General features: G+C 38.2%; 1 protein-coding gene across 4 annotated transcripts in view; it reads left to right on the top strand.

Annotated features, from left to right (window-relative positions):
- Positions 1-22,351, top strand: part of NUP93 (nucleoporin 93) — a 176,322-nt gene that overhangs the window by 81,308 nt on the left and 72,663 nt on the right. For 3 of the 4 annotated variants that reach the window (XM_025180496.2, XM_075940391.1, XM_006114732.4), the window contains exon 4: positions 20,871-20,933. In XM_025180496.2, the coding sequence (XP_025036281.1) occupies positions 20,871-20,933 (63 nt within the window). Of the gene's footprint in view, positions 1-6,033; positions 6,323-20,870; positions 20,934-22,351 lie in introns of those variants that run through there. The other variant, XM_075940393.1, reaches the window with a different exon arrangement.

The following is a 22,351-nucleotide window of genomic DNA, read 5'->3' as shown; positions in this document are numbered from 1 at the left end:
TTATTGCATCTCATTGCATTCCATTTAGATAAGATCTTCAAGTTGGAGTTCTTGTCTTCCTACCTGTCTGTAAAGTGTGGAACAGTGAATCAGTCCCTAGTTTTCTCTCTTTATATAATTCTCATCTCCAGAAGAAACTGGTAGAAGCATAACCCTTACCTGTTTGTATGTATGTGACTTTTGGACCCTGTGTTATGAAAATTCAGGGACTGTGTGTGAGGTGACTGAAACGGGCATTATTAATTACATGCTGATTAATCATAGTAGAGAGATCATGATTGCTGATACTTCGCTGCTTTTGCTGAAGTTAATAAGTCATTGTTGGACTTGTCAAATGGTGCTCTTTAAATCAGGTTCCTTAGTGGATTAAGGACATCAGTGAGCCAACTATCACTAGGAGTGGAGAGATGGACTTGTGGTTTTCTTTTTTTTGACAGTCATTAACTTGATTCAGGTCTCTAGAAGATATGTGGTTAACTGCATTGGCTCTATCCTCGTTTGAATGTATGATAGTGAAGGGTGCTGGATTTTAACTTCTTATGGAATTCTATTAAACATTTTAGTGGCTAAAATGAAAAATACTAAAATTAGGGAGTGTGTGTGTGGCATTCTGTGTATTTGAACATTATAATTATATCTCTGCATTAGGAGAACTTTGCATACACTGATGCTGAGGTGACAATTTTATAAAAGCATGGACTTCATTGGATTTCCAAAGTGACCTGCCCAATGCACTTCTGTGAGAGATTCCCATTTGTTCACATCAGCTCTGCAAAAGGGATTGACATTCAGGGCTTGTTTGTATAAAAAGGGGGTAGTGTTCTGAATTAAAAATTAAAATATTCTAATGCATAATTATAGACTTTCACCATGCACTAGTGAGGGAGGGTTTTTAAGTCAGCATTTAATGGTTCAAATACTGGACTTGTTTCTTTTAAATCAGCATAGGCGAGTTTTAAACATTCCTAGATTTCTGCTGCAAACTAGATGTTTAGCTTAGAATTAATTGTTTTAAAGGTGATTATTCTTTTAAATGCTGGAGATAGAAGGTGGCTTGAATATTCATGACACATTATCATTTTGATAATAATATCCTAGTAGACATTTAACAATAGCTTTGAGTAAAGACACTTGTTACTCTTTGTTTAGACGATTACGAATCCATTGTCACTAGATGTTGAGAGCACGGGTAATACTCTGGGTTCTTTGTTAAAAAGGCCCTAATTAAAACCAGTTTTTGCTCTCGCCTCTTGTATAAATATGGACGTGAGGTAGTTCAGCAACACTTTGTCAAATTGCTGACCCGAGTGCAAGTTCTCTCTTCGGTCTGACAAATTATACCGCTAATTGGCGTGTGGGGCACGGATGGCCAGAACAGCATGGCTAGTGTAGTGCTAATCCTTATTGCTAGTCTAGAAAGGAGAGGCTTCCCCCTCCTGTCTATTACTTGAGGCTGACACTATAAGCAAACTAAAAGAAGAATTCTTTCCCAAATTTTCCTAGTCGTAAAAGCAAAACTCCCTAATGCCTTATGCATTATTCCCTGACTTTTGTCTGGCACAGACTTCAGGAGCCCCAGCGAAAGAATTTGTACCTAAATGTGAGATTCCTTTTGTGCCTTGTTAAAAAGCAAAAGGAAAGTTGATTCTTGGATTTGCTGTTTTTTGAGTGAGAGGTAACATGATGTTGGAGCTCGAGCACTGCTCTGAGAACAAGTAAATTGAGCTCCAATCTTAGTTCTGGTACAGACTCTTTATGTGCTTTAGAAAAGCCACTTTTTCTTTGTGTTAGTCCAAAAACTTTATCAAGAACCGCCAAGCCCTTCCAGTAAATGGGCTTTAACTGTAATATACCTTTAACCTAATGCAAATTTTGTTCTGTACTGTTCTCATATGAACGTGCTTGTATGATGCAAAACAGGCTATTAACATGGCGCTGATCCTTTCTTTTGGGTGCCCTTTCATTCTAAGTTGCGCAACGTGACTCTTGCATTCATAGTCCTCCTTAGAAATCTCCACACTCCAAGAGGATGATAAGCGTTTTTCTGCAGCTCTGCTAATACGGGCAGTACATTGGGTAGGTACTGCTTCCCTCTTTCTAAAGAAATTTAAAATGTCACTAATACTAGATTACCAGTTTCCACCAGCTTGATACAGAGAGGGAGAGAATTCCTGAAATCACTCATGAAAACCAGTGGGACAATGGAATTGACTTGTATGGTTGCTGCCACAGCATTGGAGTAGCTTGGAGAAACATTTTCAGGAAGAAAGCTACTTACCACTGTTTTAACTGACTGTCAACATATCCATGATTTTATAATAGCAGGCACAGTAGATGTAGATGCTCAAACATGAGCAAATACAAGAAAAGATTCAGGCGTGCTTTTCATGCTCATTTTCCCACACAAGACTCTCTCAAGTGAAAGAATGAAGAATAGATTACTTTGAAGGCCCAATGTATAGTAGGTTGTTTTATGGGAGATACTTGAATTTAAGGCAGGAAGTGGCAGTGGCTGCAGCTTCTGCTTTTCTATTTGTATTGAAAGAACTCCCTTTGCTACAGAGATGTAACTGTGCATTCGAGAAGGAAGAAGTATTTTGGTGGGGTATGATAAAGAGAATGCACATGTGTGCGTGTACACACAAAGATGGGAAATGAAAGTAACATAAAGAGTAGGCTGTCCATAATTTAAAAGTCTGCTTGATCTGCACAGAATTTCTTGTCTTAAGGGGTCAAGTCAGTTGTGTTCCTTAGACACATGCCTCTTCCCTTACTCCATCTCTCTGATAGAAAGATTAACATTTAGTTGCCCTATTGAAATATAGTTATGGACATGGATTGTCCAAATGACTGGTGGGCACTTCGCAGAATCTTAGAATGGGACATTAAATTGTTCATAATCTTTTCTATACTATCTCTCTCTCTCTTTCTCTCTCTCGCTCTCTCTCTCTCTATTTGGGACATGATGTATTATAAAAGGAAGTAGAATTTGCATAACTCCCCTTGCCACTGGCCCTACAATGCTTGACAATAGTTTCGTATCTGCCACAACAGCAGCTGCCACTGTGTCCAATAATGATTGAGTGGCATGCTGATTGAATGTTTCTACTAAAGTGATTATGAATGAAGTGGCCACCAGGCTTCAGATTTTTACTACTTGGAGATGAGTGGGTGCAGGTCACATCCCTTAGAGTTGTTGCTTTCAGATATCTGCAAACTTTGGAAAACAACACTACATTTATTCATAGATTCCAAGTCCAGAAGGGATCATTGTAATCTGGTGTGACCTCCTGTATAACACAAGCCATAGAATTTTCCCCAAATACTTCTTAGAGCAGATCTTTTAGGAAAAAAAATCTAATCCTGAAGTTGAAATTCAGTGATAGAGACTCCACCAGTAAACTGTTGCAGTGGTTAAGTACCCACACTATCAAAAATTTATACTTTATTAGATAGGCATTCTTTTGCAAACCTACAAATGAAACATCTTTTAAAATAAAAGCTAGATGTAATGCATAGCTCTGTAGCAATTTACATGGTCAAGAAGCTACAGAAAACCTCTACATATAACTATTAAAATTGTGCCTTGAAGCTGCAACCAAGATCATGGCTTAATTGTTCTAGTCACTGCACAGATGCATAGTAATAGGCAGTCCTTTCCCCAAAGAGCAGATCCTCTAAATACCCTTTCCTTTTTCATTCATGTGCCTAGAAAGTGAAAGCAATCAGTGTGCCCAACAAGTGGCACTATACCATCTAATTTTACAGGGTAGGCTAGGTAGGTGGGGAGCCTATCCAAAATCCAAAATACCATAAATCTGGATGGGAGCCATATAACTTTACACTACATTTCTGTCTGATTCAGGATGAGCTGCTGAAGTGTGCAAGGCTATAAAGAGTTCCTCAGTTATTGAGTCAATTAGACTAAAGAGGAGAAATAAATTAACTAAATTATACCTATGAACATATTTTAAAAGCATCCTTCTCCCTTTCCTTTGTCTCCTAAAATGGATACTGCCCAACCTCACAGGCAGCTTGTCAATAGCTTTTCCTTAAATTGTACTGACTGGTGGATTTATTTTTTTAAGAACATCAGTGTGGGCCCCATTCTCACCCGTGAGACTTCTGGTTTAAGGCTTCCGCTGCTCAGCACTGTAGTTATTTGATCAGAAACAAGGTGGATTTACTTTTGCATTGCTAAAGGAAATATGCCTGCTGGATTGTCCCTTGTCATAGTAATCAGAGCCAAAGCTCCAATTTGCTAATTTCAAAGCAGAAACAGTTCCTTGAAGAGACTGCTGTGCTACTTGAGAAGCTCTCTGTACTGTCAAGCCTCTGAGCTGGCCTTAAAGGTGCCGGGGGTTGCCTCTCAAATTGATAAGTCTGAATCACAAAGCTCGTTCTGCAAATATAGCAGCTATTAAGTGACATAGAGACCCAGTTTTCTTCACTGCATAGAAATAAACTGTACATTTCTGTGGTGCTACTGTTTTTGCTAACCATTCCCCTCTGTTCATTTAGCATTGTTTTTAACTAATAAAACAATGGACATAATGAATTGATTTTTATGCTGCTGTTGGTACTATGTATAACCTCAGCAGTAACGCACATTCAAATGCTGCTCTGTTCTTCGTACTTTAAAAAAAAAAAAAAAAAAAAAACCCTAGACGCAGACCCACTTTTTTGTAAGCAAATACTAAGTTTGTATTTGGTGGCAAGTTTTCTGCTTGGTGATGTATGTTTAGAAGAGCGTTAAGTTGAAAAGCTTTAAAATTGAAAGAATTCTGTGCATTTAAAATATTCACCAACAAATTGTTAAGCGTGGAGGGAGCTGAATTGTGTGTTAAATGTGTCGTTTGAGTGTGCATCTAGCTGTCTGATAGTGATACGCTCACATTTTTAAAACACTTCATCATAGTTGTGTGTTTTAGAGATCAACAAATATATTCCTTATTTTTTGGTGCTTCTAATTTTTTTCTTTAAGATGGGGGTGGTTCATTTCTCGATTTTTCTCTGGCTTTCTGCACTGTAATGATGGCACCATCACCTGACTGCTGGAATATACTGGCCTGACTTTAATCATCGGGTGACTGGCTCTTAACATGGTTTCATTTCTGCTGTTTTACATCCTTTCTTGTAATTGCATGATTGCTTGCAGCACTGAATTTCTATTGGTGACAATGAAAGACAGATTGATATTTTACACTACCTGTTACTTTTTATTTGATGTATGTGAGTGAACAGTACTTTAAAAAAAAATCGGTTTTTTCCCTTAAGCAGCATATTTTATCCTTATGTTCATGATCAACCTATTACGTATTGTTTAAATATTATATGAGAAAGTGGTAAACTAAACATGTTAGTAAAGGGCATGCATTTTCATGTCACTGACACTTTCATTGGGCTGTATGTCTGCAATGCAATAACCTCTGTTCAAAGTTCTAATTAAGTCCTAAGATTAATTTAAACAGTATCTAAATCTTTAACCACCGAATGACCCAAACAGATAAAAACAATAGAGAATCAAGGCTCTCTTTAATAAAAAATGCTCTTTAATGAAAAATGACACCAGATAGCCCACTGTTAAATTAAGTGAACAAGGTGTATGTTTTTCAACGTATTCTGCAAGTCTAAAATGGCAGAAGCTCTCTGTATAAAATCTAACTACCACTTATTTCAGCCTCATGGTATGTGCAAATTCATGCTGCTCAGTTAAGGGAATAGCTTCACAACTGGTGTTACAATCTGCGACCACAGCACTGCATCACAATGCAGCAAATGCATTTTCCACATTAACTAAACATGACAGCTGAAACGATTATTAACCATGCAAGATGTCGGAAGTCATCAAAAATTCACATCAAAGTAATTGCTGTGGCTTGGGGAAAAAAACAGTAGAATCTTTCCCCTTGCTGGCATATTGTCCCTCCCCTTTCTTATATCTCACATGGTACAGTCCATTAACAATAAAATATCCTTCTGTAACCTATAAACTGCTACTCCCATCATTTGCTTGTTTCAGACTGATGCTTTCCTTAGAATCTGAATAAAGCACCACTGAAAAATTATATAGATGCTTTACAGGTATTGGTGTACAGCAGATGAGGAAGCTGCTTTCTCATTGTCTTGCTGGACTCTTCACTGTCTCAGCCATTTCAGGACTTGCAGGGTTTTTTTTTGTTTTGTTTGTTTTTAAGATGAAAAAACTTGAGCATTAATACAGAAAAATACAGCTGCATAAGACCAAATTTTAGACATTTGAAGTATTGCGGCGACAACCAGTGTTAATAGGTTTGTAACTCCTCAGTTCTGCGACCTACAGGTAGAGTTGTCTATATTTTAAAATCTATATATATAAAAATGTTAACAGTAAAAGCTTACTGTTAAATAGGCTGCAGTTGTTTTTTAAGGTTTCATATAATAATTTTTCTAGTGGATATTGCCATGGTTTGTTTAAATGTTATAGATGAGGAATTTTGAACAGGTGGATCATTTCACTTCTAATCCAAGAGAAATCTTAAGATCTATGCATTTCTCGTCTTATAGTATCCTTTAGAACAGCTCTAGGGTGGGGCAGTGTGGTGTCAGCTTTTGGATCTTGATTGTCGCCTTTTTAAGATCCTTTTTGAGATTTGTAGCTTTTTTTTAATTTAACCAGAAATACAGTAGTATAACTTATTTTGTGTGTTTATTCCTGTTTTTCTCACCTAAGATATAAAACATCTTTCAAAGTATTTTTAAAAAGATGATACTGTTTATAATATGGTTTTCAAAGTTATAACAGTGGAAGAAAAATATATATACCTCAACTATGGAAAACTTACTAGGTTTCCACTGTTCCTACAAATGCACTTTGTGATTTATTTAGAAGACACATTAAACCTTATTTTGAGGAAGGGCTTCAAATGTGGCATATATATATATCAGAGAGACTCCAATACAAATATTTTCCATTTTGAGTAGGAAAGTAATGTAGTTTGTATTATTGTGTTTTTGTTAGTTATTTAACTAACAACCTAAAGAAACTAACATAGATTCTCTGAATTTTAGTTTTACCCCTCCCTTTCAGGTAAAAGGGTGAGTGAAAACAAGGCTAAGCTTTCAAAATCATTGGAATATAAACCACACAGGGAATAAAGATTTATATATTAAATATGTATTTTAGGGACCTGGATTAGTTGGGTGAGTATCAGCTGATTATTACTCTAAAATCCACAGATTCTCAAACTGCATGCTAATTATCAGCTCTGTCTGTCTGTCTGTCTTTGAAAGGAGAAACGAAAGTATAGCATTTTCTTAGACTCTATTCATCCTGTATGGTAAAAAATTACTTGATCAAATGTGCAGTGCTGGGACCACATTTGTATTTATGAAGTAAAGGTAATAGAAAATTATTAGTCCACTTTGGAAATTCATCTTCAGGTATCAAGGTGTGTAACATGACATGTCCTGCACCCTTTCTATTGTTAAGTGGGAAATGTGTGAACTGTTAAAGAAAGAGAAATGTTAGACTGACGCTGCTTGACTAAAAAGTTCTGTATGTCTAAGCAAGATGACCTGTTTTAAGGAAGTCTGGCCCCAGAAACAGTAGTAGAGCAAGAAATTGACTCCTTTTGATAAAAGACAATGAAATATGTGGTTCGCATGTGTGAAAAGATGGAGGAAGCCATCACCACTGACCCTGTGTGGGAGATGGCTCAATTATCCTTGCAGTTGGTACAGTGTTGCAAATTATTTTCCTTTGTCTGAAGTGGGTGGGATGCAGAGTTCAACTGAGCTTTGTAAATTAATGTATGGAAAATACTGAAGGACCATTTTTAACAATTAGGACTAGCTCTGTTATAATAGAACCCTCTCCAATATGTACTGGTAACAGCTGGAGTTGGCATATTGTTTGCATTAAAGTCCTAAAGCTCATGTGCTTTGCTAATGTAATACACAAATAATGCTTGTACAATAGGAGAATTCCTTACCAAGGGTGGAGTACAATCAAGAGAAAAATGGAAGCCTTTTGTCTATAGAATGTATTTATCATGTCTAAGGTATAAGTATAAAAAGTTTAAACCACATGTGTACACCCTACATAAGTGAAGTAGATTTGAAAATAAATAATATTTTCAGTAAAATGTATCTGATTACAGTAAGAAATAATTAAATATATCCATTATAATCCCATATTGTAATATATTCAAATAATTATATAATTATAACAGGCATATTCTTAGTGACTTTTGTATTTTTTACTGTAAGGATCAGCAATAATTTATAAGAAATGTAAGTGATTAATTTATGGAATGTATTGGTAATGTGGTATGAAAACAACATTATTTTGAAAGGCTACGAGATGTTTAAATTTAGTATTTAAAGATATCATGATATATTTTAATTTCCTTCCTCAAATTAGCTTTGTCTCCACTATGGAAAAAGGGTTTCTGTATTTTCAAGAGAAGTGCTGCCATGTTGGAATCACTTAGACAGTTAACCAAATATCTGTGATTATTTAAAATATTTTGGAATAATAAACAAACTGGTCCAGTTTATTTTCTGACATGTCCTGTTGATTTTGCTAATATTGCCTAAATGTTTGTTAGAGTGCATAACTTCAGAACCATTGATTGTTTAAAAAACCAGTTTTGTATGAATTGCGCCATAGAACATTGTAATTCTTGAAACTGAAATAAATATAATCTTGTCTTTTTCTTTATAGTTTATGCAGCTTATCAGTGTGATCAAAATAAAGTTGATTTTACTTTGTAAGGTTTCCTTTTGCATTGTGGGATTGTTTTGTTAAGATTTCAAATTACTGTAAAAATGTTACAGTAAATAGCATTGTGAAAGTGCTGCAAAAAATTAAACCTGTCGACTCTGCTTCTGTATTGGCATCCTGGTTTAACTTGGTTATTATATTTACAATGCCGGCAGTATTTTGAGGTCTCTGTGAACCAGGCGTTGTCCCTCTCTGTCAATGGGCGTTGCTGCACGCAAGCAATGGGGTGGAAGGCTTACACTTATTCCTTCATATTTTAGAAAGGTAATTAGTATTCCCAAGGATTGTGCAGGAATCAAATACATGTGTGTTTCTTGTAACATGTTAGAATCCTTATATATGATTTTACTTGACAATAGGAAGCGTGTCAAGCTTAAAGCATTGTATAGCTAGTTAAAGGGACAAGAGGGGGAGAAAAAAATAAACCTTTCCATTAGATTTTGCATATAATATTTAGTTTAATTTTAAGACATAACTTTTTTATATCCCTAAAACTGTGGGAGAAGATATATGCAAATATTGATCAGAAATGTGATCATTTCATAAAAAGCTGCTGACACACACATATTGCATAGAAGCAGTAGGATTTGTATACTAAAATAAATAAAGCAGATCGTCATAGATGAATATAGCTTCTCTAGCAAAGATAGTGGAGTGGCAGGGACTAAGAACGAAGGAAAGGTTACATTAAAATGTGGGAAATGGCATAGAGGGGATTGGTTAAATGTTAATTACCGGACTATTTGTCTAATACATTGTTTCTCTTGACAGTGTTCCAGGAGATATGTAATAATCTAAGAGTGGCCAATCTTTTATTAATCAAAGTGGCAGATTAGCATTCAGATTGTAACTATGTTTCTGAAGAAAGTAATTTTCTATCTGCAGTTTGTGAGTTCTTGTGTTTGGATACACGTTAATGATAGTGCTATATAAGACTGTCACAGATACTGTTAATATTTCAAATGCTTATCTCCTCTGTGCCTTGTTGCCTTTTCATTGCACCCCCATTTTGTCTAAGGATTCTTAATGGAATCTGGAGGGAAATCTGCCTGCCTGCATGCAGAATGCACATTCCTTCTGTTCTGTCCTCTGGTGCTGACAGATTTCCAGTGACTAGTTTCTCAGTTCAAACAATCTCACAAGACTCCCAACCCAGCCCATCATTGCAGAGCATTGAGGTGTGGTCCTCCAGGGTAACAGCGAGTTGAGCTTTCTTGCTCTGTAGATGTAAAAACAGGATGCTAGCAGCAATTAAAAAGGAAAAAGTACAAATTATATTTGTCACTAGATTATTTGAGCCTAGTTTCATGCTAGAGGAGAGAGCATACAGCTTTGTTTTCTGGAAAATATGTGGTAACTATGCTACTAAAATGGCAGCGAAAGAAGTAATAAAATGGCGTCATCAGTAAAATTAGTTTTAGTAGCCTGATTTAGTTTCTCTGCTTGATTTGAGGAAGAAATGCCTTCAGTGGCAAGTATTACACTGCAGAGCTAGTTATGACTGGCACTTTTAAGACCAAGCAGGAACAATGAATCATTCTGGTTTTCATTTAACCCCAGTATTTAATTTTAAAGGAATGGTGTTGGAAGAAGCTGACCACAGTAGAAGTAGTTTACCACAATAGATAATCTGGAAGGATCCTGCTATATTTTGTTACCTTGCTTCCTTATTACCTCTTATAGAAGATAGCATTTTGGATCTCAAAGCCTTTAGAGATAAATAAATTATATATATTTTTTTATCCATAGAACTGCTTGTTTTGAAGAATAGCCAAAGTTCCGAGTTTTATTTTGATTCTAGATATTATGGTGCAAAACCACTCCTGTAAATTTGTAATAATGTTTCATTGTTTCTGCCATTTAAGACCAGAAACTATTCAATAACTCCTATTGATGGTTCCGAACAAAACCCCAGAGCAGAGTCATTCTCTGCATTTAAAACCCTTGTTAAAATCAGAATGAAGGATATTCACTAGTAGATTAGAAAACTGGAGAATTATCTAGGATTGCACTTTGGTAAAATTAGTTACCTCAAACTTCTGGAGTGCATGGTTAATTCACATCTGTGTAGAGCAGATAGAATTGCTAATGGTGAAACATCATGTGTCAAATTGCCTTGGGTGAATCAGTTTCTTATGCTGAATCAATCCATCAGGATAGGTACATCCCCTATGTCAAATAATTGTATTGTAAGTGATGCCATAAATACAATGTTACCCTTGAACAAAAAAGTCAAATGATAATTTACATTCACTAATACTAATGGGAACTTTAGTTGAGGTAGTTATTTTTGTTTTCTTATAGGAGTATCGTTAGCAAGCTGTACTAGCACTTTGGGGATGAACAGTAGGGATGTAATAGTGTAGTCGATTAACCGATAAGCAAAAGCTTATTGATTAATGCTATAGACTACACACATGTCCTCCTCTTCTCTCCCCCCCCCCCCCCCCCCCCCAGTAAATTTTTTAGCAGGCTAGCCTGGCTCAGTTCTGGCTCACACCGGGTCTGGGAGCTCGCCTCCCACCCCTGAAATGAGCTGCTGCCACCCCATGCTGTTGCCTCTGTATCAGAGGCAACAGTGTGGAGTGGCTGGGGTTCCTCGGGAGTGGGGCAGAGGACACCACCCCTGAAGCGTATAGAATAATCGAGTAACTGATAAGAATTCATTAGGTTAATCGACTGTTCAATTAAACAATATTTAACATCCCTAATGAACAGTGACGAGGAGTCCTGTGGCACCTTATAGACTAACAGATTTATTGGAGCATAAGCTTTCGTGGGAAGTGGGTCTTTGCCCCAGAAAGCTTATGCTCCAATAAATCTGTTAGTCTATAAGGTGCCACAGGACTCCTCATCGCTTTTGCAGATTCAGACTAACACGTCTACCCCTCTGACTAATGAACAGTGTAGTAGCTAGTCTATCTTAAATTGCATGCAAGAATTAAGTCATCTAGGTTCTCTTTTTAGATTTTTACTTTTCCATCTAGAAAGGTGACTGCCTTCTTTATCTACCCTTTTTTCATTCTCAGATTTGGTGCTTTTGTTATTTGTCATATCTAAATAGATCAGAGTTCTTTGTAACCCTGTAGTAGTTCTTGTTTATTATTACTATCTATTACTTACACAGTGAACAGAGTCTGCTGGGTGCTTTATAGAACAAATAACATTTAGTCCCCAATGCCAAAGTGCTTATGTTTAATTGCAGACATAACACAGAGTGACAGAGTATCTAACAGTGGAGAGGGAAGAACAGGAGAAGGTAGGTGCAGTCTGAAGTTCAACCAGGACAATGCTGGGAAGGTGTCTTAAATTCTGAAAGTGAAATTGTCTGGTACACAAAAATGAAATTGGCTATTCTGATTTTATTGTCTTAAGGTAGGAAAACAAATTAGATTTAAAAACCTTCAGTTTTAGTGGGTTACAAGTAATGCAGGTAAGGATATGTGTTGTCAACAACAACGTTTTTTTTTAACCTGATAATGTGCCTCTCCGAATAAAAATATGTCCACATTTATCTTTAGGTTTAGGATTATTAAAGCTCACAAACTCCTGTGATGTTGGTAAAATAAGACTACAAAATAACATTAATTAAAACACTTCCGTGGATTTCCATGTGCTGTTAGGGATTAAGTAAATTGTAAATATCACTGAATGTAATAGAGTAGAATTTGTAATCAAGTAAAAGGGTAAACCAAACACAATGATATTGAATTAGAAGAAACCAATATCAAGCTGAGATTCACTTCCCTACACTAGTAGTGATCTCTACTCTGAAACAATCAGCATGAGCAATACTGCATAGCAAGAATATTGTTATAGTTTGTGACTGCAGTCTAAGTGACTGACACTATGTACCAGCAGGGAATAAATGGAAAATGGTGTTTATATTAACTGTAAACACATTTAACTCTTACAGTTTATTAAAACAGCAAATATATTTTGGAGGGCTAACATTTATCATATATGTTAGAATGGAACTATTGAATATCAGTAGAGAATATTAACTGTCTATCTGTGCTGAAAGGTAGTCTAGAGCACAGGACTGGGAGTTAGGAGATATGGGTTCTGTCAATACACACTTATCTCCTTCATAAAGGTAATGTGAAGATTAATGATTGTCCATCGCATTGAGATCCTTCTGGAGATGGAAGGTGGTAGAAGAGTGTGAAATATAGTTAGTCTGTTAGCTAATAGACAGTGGCCATTACTCAGCCTAGTGAGTTCAGTTGTTGCGTCCCTTGCAGCCATTGTAAACCCATTTGTGCTGCTCTCAAGTCTGTCAACCCTGTCTACTTTGTCACTTTGACAGGTGGACTAAAATTTCTTCTCCTATCCTGCTTCCAATGAAAGTTACCAAGAATAAGAAGGATGCTTGATTTGGTCCATCTCCCTGAAAATGTGGTCATTGTCTGCCTCTCTTAAATCCAGTATACTATAGTATACCACTGTGTTTTCTGCATGAAACAGTCTGGCTACGTCTACACTGGCACCCTTTTCCGGAAATGCTTAAAATGGAACAGTTTCAAATTCTAAGGATAAATCAAGACAGGTGATCCTTGTGTGCTGCCTTTGAACTGCAGGGTTGGGGGACTATCCCCACAGATGTCAGTGACTGCCCTACATCCTACTGGCAGGATGCTTTTCCGGAAAAGCACTTTTTGCAGAAAAGCGTCCGTGGCCAATGTAGACACGCTTTTCCGGAAAAATGCCCCGATCGTCATTTTCGCAATTGGGGCTTTTTTGCGGAAAAGACTACTGTGCTGTCTACACTGGCCCTTTTCCGGAACAGTTTTTCCGGAAAAGACTTTTGCCTGAACGGGAGCAGAATAGTTTTTCCGGAAAAACACTGACAATTTTACAGTAGATCGTCATTGCTTTTCCGGAATAAGTGGCCCAGTGTAGACACAGCCCATAAGTGTAGGCTCTTTTCCCTAGTCTTACATTGCTTTATGGGTTTTATGAGTGATCTGTTTGTTCAGTGACTTTGTTTCTAGTAATGTACATGTGTGCATGTGTGTGAAAAACCTAGAGCCATCCTATGTGCAAAGTTGGGAGTTGTGGAGCTCTACTCTCAATCTCAGGATGATGGAACCAGAGAGCTTTTTCAGCTATCCTGTGTCATGGTAGCAATCCTCCTATCCTATCTTATGCTTGCTATAGACTTTGCTGGCCACATTTCAAAAACTGGTCTTTTGGAGGAGGGTTCAGTTACAAGTGCAGGAACAGTGATAGAATACATATGTTTGTTCTACCCATTTGTGGGCACAAATGTTGTGTGTGTGTTCAGAAAGCCAGTAGACTCAGTCTGATTTTTACCCTGTAATTGATGGAGGGCACAAAGTTAATAATCATTATTCGCAGAATAGATCATAAAGAGAGCCTTTCCCTGTAGCTCCTCCAGTCCTATAAAGATGATACTGGTTCATAGCTTTTATCCTTACCTTGGAGGATTTCACATCTCCATTTTCCAGATCTAAGTGGTTTCAGCAAGAGCCCAAGATCATGCAGCATCTGTCCTGCTTTAGTGGCAAAAACATCAAGAGAATCTGTGAACTTCAAGAGAAACTCTTCTTTCAGCAGTTTTGAGATCTTTCCCTAAAAGTAGTAATGATATTGCTACAACAGACCCCAGCATAGCTGCATCTGATAACTCTATTTCTAGCACAAATCAGATTTAACAATTTTAGACAAACAGTGCTAGCAAAGACTTCTCACTGCAGGTGCTAATCTACAGCACGGAGCAGTTTGCTTGTAAATATTTGCCTTAGGCTCACTGTGTCACAGAGATTAAAGGCTGCATTTAAAATTGAGCACTACATCAATGACACCACCTGACATAAGGGCAGAAAGGTCCTGCTCCACCTAATGCCACATTTTAAAGCAAAAGTTGCCTCCTGCAGCTTCCAAACAGCATGCAGCTCCCTAGAAGAGCTTTCATGGCAAATGGCAGATGCCCCTTTAAGTTTTGGAATGTATGCTACCCCCTGCTGAGTTTGAGCAGTTAGCTATATGCATAACTACCCAGCAAGAAATCATGTGGTTATGCAAAAAATATGTTACCGTGAATATATGTTAATTCTCTGCATCGCATTTTGTTGTAGGAATAATTTCTGTGGTCCTCTTCTTCTGTAATGAATTACTGTATTTTAAAAAATATATTTAAAGTAGCCTTGCAAAATTCGATTTGCCCAAAGCAGTGTGTTGTATCGTTTTGTTTTTTAAAAAAAAGACAAGTGAAGTATCTTTAGGACGGTCCGTATGACCAGAATGACTGAGTGTTATTTGTGCCCGAGTTGGTACATTTTCATGACTTAATATATTTGAAATGCTAACCATTGCAAAACATATGTTGTTCTCTGTTAAAATGAATTAAATATGACCCACCATCCCAGGATGCTCTTACATGTGGTGATGGTGGGGAACTGGTTGCCAACCTCTAAGAATGCCGCCAAAAGAGCAGTAAAATCTCCCTTGAGCAAACTATTTGAATTTATCAGTGTAGTGTTCTGTGTAACAGTTATTGACCCTTACATTTTACCTCTTTAAATGTCAACATATTTACCTCTCGAGTGTTCTCTGATGCTGAGTAGCTGATTCCTGAACCATCGGGAAATATGCCAGTGTGCTCTGCTGCCTTTTTTCAGCTCAATCAATAATGGAAATCTCTTTCCACTTCAGAAATTCCTGCAGGATTCCCCAGAATAAACATAATGACAGGGAACTAACTAATGTTATTTGCATTTTGACAAGCTCACTGCCTTTCTCAGACTCTGCCAACTCTCATTTCTGCTGACCCCTGAAGTGCTAAGTTTATCCTTTGCCTCTCAGTGAGTATTAATTTATCTAATTTAAGGGTGGAAGAGGTAGGTCTCATTGTGATTCTCCATTGAGAACATCTGTTCTGCCATTGAGCAAAGGACATTTTACCTCTACAAAGACTATCTCATTTGCAAATTGCATGTTTGTTGTACAATTTATACTCAAGACATGGCTCTATATAGTCTTATGATCACTGTTCTACCTTCCTTCTTCACTTTTCCATGCATTCTAACTTACGGTTGGCCATCCACTCCTTATTTTTACAAAACATCCATTGGACATCTAGTACAATGTTAATTCCAGACTTATCTGGGAGCTTTTTGTGAGTAAGAACTTAGGGATGTTAAATTTAGATTAATGGGCGAAAGCACTGCAGGAGCATGGGGCCAGCAGGGGACTCCCAGCTGGCCCTCGGCTGCACACGGCATTTCAAAGTGGCAGACCCCGGGCTCCATGCGGCACTGTAGCTTTGAAGCACTCCCCCCTCCACCGCTTCTTTCTGATAGCGGCATCAAGGGGGGAGGAAGCGACTAGTCAACTAGTGTGTCACGTATCTGATAAGCAAATGCCTCATCATAATCCTACCATCTAAAATTTCCTAAGAGGAAAATCAATTGTGGGTCCTTCAGTCTCGGGCAGCATACCTTAGGATAGCTGCCTTGGTATTTCAGATGAAATGGTATACTCTCTAAACAGGCCAAAATCTGTACCTGCTTCCAAAATCCACGCACAAGCTGAAGCTTCCTACTGGAGAAGCTCAGAGTTACGAACCTCAGAGTTTGAAATTGGCCAGTTAACGATTTACCTCATTTGGAACCAGAAGTGTGTAATCAGGTAGGCAACAGGGACCAAATAAATAAAGTAAAATAAAATAAAAAGCAATTACTGTACAGTGTTAAATGTAAACTACTAAAAAAAAAAGTAAAAGATTTTGCGAGGTAAGGAAACTGCTTCATTTAACCATTTTAATTTAAATGAAACAAGCACAGCAACATTTTCCCTCTGCATAACAATGTTTTAAAGCAGTATGAAATAAATATTCAATTGTAAACTTTTGAAAGCACAACCATAATATTTTGTTCAGAGTTACAAACAACCTCCATTCCCAAAGTGTTCATAACTCTGAGTGTTGATTGTGTTTGTTTTGCTGCTATATCCGCCCCAAGCTCAAAGATCTGAAAAAACTCCCAAAGGATGTGTGATCTCAAAAATGTGAGAGGAGTATGAATAAAGCTCAAATGCTACAGATATTTCTCTAGAAAGTTGTCATCTTCCACAGAGACATGGAATTACTTGTAGTCGGGGAAAAGTTGTTGAGCTCTGACTGGAGGTGCCGGTACTGCGTCTGGAGGTGCTGGTACTACATACCAGGCAGTGCCATCACACAGGAATGTTGTGAAAATAAATTTGTATTTGTGAAGTTCATCTCTCTCTTCTGCTGCCCCTACTCGGTCCCCAATCCTAACATCCTCCCTGGTTCCAGAGAGGATTTTCCTTAAAGCAGATATATGCAAATTAGGCACATGAATGGGTAACTGGTTAAGTGGTAAGCGTCACCCATAGCTGGTGATGCCTGCCAGGTAACAATGAACTGTTAGTTCTGTGGCCCGCTGCAGGTGAAGGGCTGTTCCAGCCTTGCAGGACAGCTGATTCCTAGCCCAGCCAGGCTGGGGAGTAGGCTGCCTCATGCAGGACTGGAAGCAGCAGCGGGGATGGAGAGAAGGTTGCTGGCTCTCCTTTTCTCTGGGGCTGCTGCTTCTGGTCCCATGTGAAGATGCTGCCTCCCAGCCCAGGCTGGCTTGGAGCTGGTAGCCCAGCGTGGGATGAGAAGCAGTCAGGCAGGAGCAGCATTTGCTCGTGGTGCGGGGGCCACTCCAGCCCAACTTTGGTGTCCCCCTGCCTGCCCCAGTTTAATTAGTAAACTGGATAAACTTAACATTTAACTGATTAAATGGGATTTTACATCCCTAATGCAAATATTAATCTACATTTAAAACAAAAACCTTATGCCACTAGGTGGCAGTATAATCACCTATATAAGGAATGCGTAGCAGTAGCTAATGTATGCTCACTCTGTTTACAGCTCCATATGTAACAAGTGCTAGAACTTATTTTTGGTGGTAAAAGCATGAATTAAGTAGCTGGGATAAATTCCAACAGCAGCTGCTGGAAGCTCAGAACTTGAATGATTAGCTTCCATTTAACTTAAAAATTTCTGTGTTACAGATATAAAGTTTAACATGAGCTACGTCTTCATTTTAAAACACATCTTTTCTCCTAGGATGGGCATTGTGGGATTTATTCCAGGTTTTTTAATCAATGGAATCATTATATTCCAAGGCCAGAAAGGATCATTATGACCATCTAGTGTGCCTGCCTGTGTAATGCAAGCCAGGGATTCTAAACCAATACGCTCTTCATCACACAGACCCATAACCACTGGTTGAGCTAGTGTGTGTCTTTTAGAAGACTTCCAGTCTTAATTTTAAAACTTTGTGTCAGAGAATCTACTACATCCCCAGGTAAATTGTTCCCTTTGTTAATTATCCTCACTGCTACAAAATTGGCCCTTTATTTCTCAGCCAGGTACATGAGCAGTTGTCATATCTCTAACATCACCTCCCTGAGGGCAATAGCCCGGGCTTTGCTTAGAGCTCAGTAACTGCTTTCCCCCATGAAATCAATGATGGCTGCTCTTGTGCACTGATGGCTCTCCTCCGTGGAGTTACAGACTCTTTTGAAGGCTTAGGCCACGTGAAAGGAAAAGAGCTAAGCTTTACTCAGCGAGGTGAGGAGTGCAGAATTCTCTATTACCTCATGATATAGCTCTTCTAAGAGTTCATTCATCACAGGAGACTGAAACAGCAACCTCATCCAATGCCATGGGGACTGAGAATTTCCATTGTTACTCAGCACCTTCAACTTCCATCCCATCCAAACACTTGCAGCTCTAGGTCTGCATGAAAAATGAACAGCAGTAACTATGTTACTGCATATGCCATTCTCTGTAACAACATAGTCCCGGAAGGAGAGGAAACTCCATCTTTTGTTGGTATGCGGGACGAAGATCCTTAATATTTTGGAAGCTCTGCCTGTCTTAAATTTAAGAAACTTCTCAGAGAAGTGCACAAGGACTGACCCCTTAAAGACACCAGCAAACCTTATTGATTATGGATATTGGAAGGTGGGGTTAGGAGAGAAATCAATACAAGATTCAATCCTACCTGTCAGTAGGGCAGTCACTGACATCTGTGGGGATAGTCCCCCAACCCTGCAGTTCAAAGGCAGCTCACAAGGATCACCTGTCTTGATTTATCCTTAGAATTTGAAATTCATCCTTCCGTGGTACTCAATTTAAAAAAAAAAATAGCATTCAATGAAGGCAAAATATACATCACCTGTGTTGGCTAAGGAAAGTTGCCATCTAGTGGCTGGGACATGTATAATAGGGACCTTGCTATTGTTACTAGCCGTTGAGTTCTCTATTTGCTCAGCTAGTTCAGGCCTGGATATTTTGGGGAACTGAACAAACAAAGATTCACATTATGGTTACTTGTGTATGTGTGACTTCTATAGCAATTGTCTGACTGTAATACATAAACTTGTTATGCTGTGCATGCATGCTCATGTAGTGCCAGCTTATGACTAATCACCCAGACAGTGCCATGTCTGTATTAAAAAAAAAAAAAAAAAACTGCACACACTCTCAAACTAAAAATGTTGCATACAGATTGTATAAAGCCATCATTTACTCTGTCACACCGTGTGTGCACAGCTGTGGTTAGGTAGGACCTAGAGCAGATATCCTCCATTAAGTAGGGTTGCCAGATGGTTTCAACAAAAATATCGGACACTCTTGACATTACATCACAATCTACATTACATCTTGTTTAGAAAATACCGGACATTTATATTTTCTCTTTTATATTTTCTAAATTTGTTTCCTGAACAGAGAGCTCAAAGACTGGACTGTCCGGTTCAAAACTGGAAACCTGGCAACCCTACCATTAAGGGCTCCAACCCATGAGAAACTGAGTGTAGTTGTAGCCCATGGAATTCAGTGACAGTTGAAGTGGAGCACTCGAGCGCCTTCAGCATTAGCTTTGGAATAGGGAGTGGAACTGACCGACTGTAAGATCTGTGGGGCAGGGACCATCTATTGTGTGTGTTTAGTGCATAACGCAGTGGGGCTCCAGGTCCTGATTGGGACCACTAGGTCTTCCAATTACTGCATATTTCTTATGCTTAGTGCATATAACATCAAAGGTACAACATGCTGAACTCCTACTCTTTAATTGGAGTGCTTTCTTCAATTAACATGAAGAGTTTTAAATTGGTCCTTTTTATCAGTCGTAATTAATATTTTTAGGGGAAATAAAAACTGGTGTGTGATGTGTTGTTTTTTTTAAGGTTTACTAATGAGTTGACTCCAAATCCAGGAATTATAAACTTGGATTATTTGGTAATTGAATTTGCATCACAGCAAAATGACAAAATAAAGAGATGTGAATTCTGCTCTAATAAAGGCTGGTCTTACAGCTTGCTTCTCATGGTAATGAATGAGGTCCACTCTAAATCTTTTGAAACACAACACGTTCTTGCTGATGAAGAGCAATACAAAAGAACATGCAGCTTTGGGCAAAGCATTAACTGCAATGGCTTGCATGTTTTGCCAAGCTAGGCCGACCCATTTTCTTCTGTGTGCAGGTCAGTAACTATGTGTGAGTAAACAAAGAATCTAAATAGATATAAAAAACCCTCTTTTTATGATGTGCTGTGGGGAGGTGGGAAGAGACCATTTGTAAACTTTTCCGGTTTATTTTAATTGTTTAGTCATTTTAGCCTTTTGCAACTATTTCTTAAGCTCTTATTCATGATTTCCAATTGGCCTCTAAAACTTTTCTCTTGCCAGAAGCTTCATAGTCAAAACCTTTTTTACTTACTAGGGTCCAACAATCTTCTCGCTCAGACAAGCTTTCACCCATGCTCCCTCACACAGAGCAAGAGGAAGCAGTTGCTGAGACACAGAGATAAAAGAGAAGCAGGACACTTCACTATGATTTAATACATATTAAAGCAGGATTAATGTGTTTTCATTTTCACATTGAACTTTATGGGCATCCTACTGTACCTTGAGTGAAATCAAATGACCTTTAAGCTCCTCAGGAATAGATTGGGAGTACTGCTTGCACTTAACATGTTGAAAGAGCTGAGTAGTGCAATGCTCGTCTGATATAAGTGTAAAGATGGTTTTCAACCAAAACTGTGTTTCTCCTTTCCATAGGGATTCCTGAAGAATGAAAAAGACAATGCATTGTTGTCAGCCATTGAAGAATCCAGGAAAAGAGTAAGTTTGAAAGGAGTATTAAAAAAAAAATGCTGAAGGACATTTCTACATATTAAATAGCGATAGACCACGTTTAAAAGCTCTTGATTCTTTCACAGTGTATGGAACAATTATAAATGTTTAGTACTGCTTACTTCTTGCTCTGTGAATAGAGTAGATTTGTTTTTGTGTATGTAGCCTTTGAAACCGTTGTTTCAGAAAGCCCTTGCATTCTGAGTTTGAGAATGCAGTAACCCTGTTAACAAATGGGCTAGACCATTATGTATTTGACAATAGATCTGAGACATAAACACATAGTGATGACCATTAGTACCTCTTTATTAAAGTGGCAACATCCCCTTTGTAACACTGAGAAACACTGATCCTTACTTATTAAGACAGTGCCTTGGAAAGGGATACAATCCCAAGATGATAACTTTCCATAAAAAGACAATATGCAGTGAATTCATTGTAATAGTGTCTCAGTTTACACATGCATATGCTCAGTTGTGATGCTCTCTGCGTACAGTGAATACTTGTATTCATTGTCTAACATGCTATAGTGCTATGAGATTTAGCTGTTGTGTGTATATAACATTTGATGCATCCTTATTAAATGGTTTGTTTTTAGTGGGTAAATGTTCAGAGCTAAATTCTTTTAATAATAAAATGCTATTCACTGAAGTTGTGTACAAAAATATTGCAGCACTGTGTTTCCATACAGAGAGATATTTTAATCCCTTGTTTTAAGACCTAATTTATACTTCTATTTAATCATGAAGGTATAGAATCGTAGAGCTGGAAGAGACCTCAGGAGGTCATTGAGTCCAGACCCTCTGCCCAAAGCAGGACCAATGCCAACTAAATAATCCCAGCCAAGGCTTTGTCAAGCAGAGACTTAAAAACCTGTAGGGATGGAGATTCCAGCACCTCCCTAGGTAACCCATTCCAGTGCTTCCCAATCCTCCTAGTGAAATAGTTTTTCCTAATATCCAACCTAGACCTCCTCCCACTGTAATTTTAGACCATTGCTCCTTGTTCTGCCATCCATCACTGCTGAGAACAGCCCCTCTTCACCCTCTTTGGAATCTCTCTTCAGGAAGTTGAAGGCTGCTCACTCTTCTCTTCTGTAGACTAAATAAGCCCAAATTCCTCAGCCTTTCCTCATAGGTCATGTGCTCCAGCCTCCTAATCATTTTGGTTGTCCTCCGCTGGACCCTCTCCAATGCATCCACATCCTTTCTGTAGTGGGGGTCCCAGAACTAGACACAGTACTTCAGATGTGGCCTCACCAGTGCCAAATAGAGGGGAATAATCACTTCTCTAGATCTGCTGTCAATACTCCTCCTAATGCACCCTAAGCCGACTTCCTGAAATAATGAGAAGTATCCCATAAAAGCCTCCAAATAAAACTTTGGCATTAAACATTCATCTTTCTT

This window comes from Pelodiscus sinensis, chromosome 12 (genome assembly GCF_049634645.1).
Source record: "Pelodiscus sinensis isolate JC-2024 chromosome 12, ASM4963464v1, whole genome shotgun sequence".
Classification (NCBI taxonomy): Eukaryota; Metazoa; Chordata; order Testudines; family Trionychidae; genus Pelodiscus; species Pelodiscus sinensis.
Note: the sequence above shows the minus strand (reverse complement) of the source record. Positions and strands in the feature narration are given on the sequence as shown.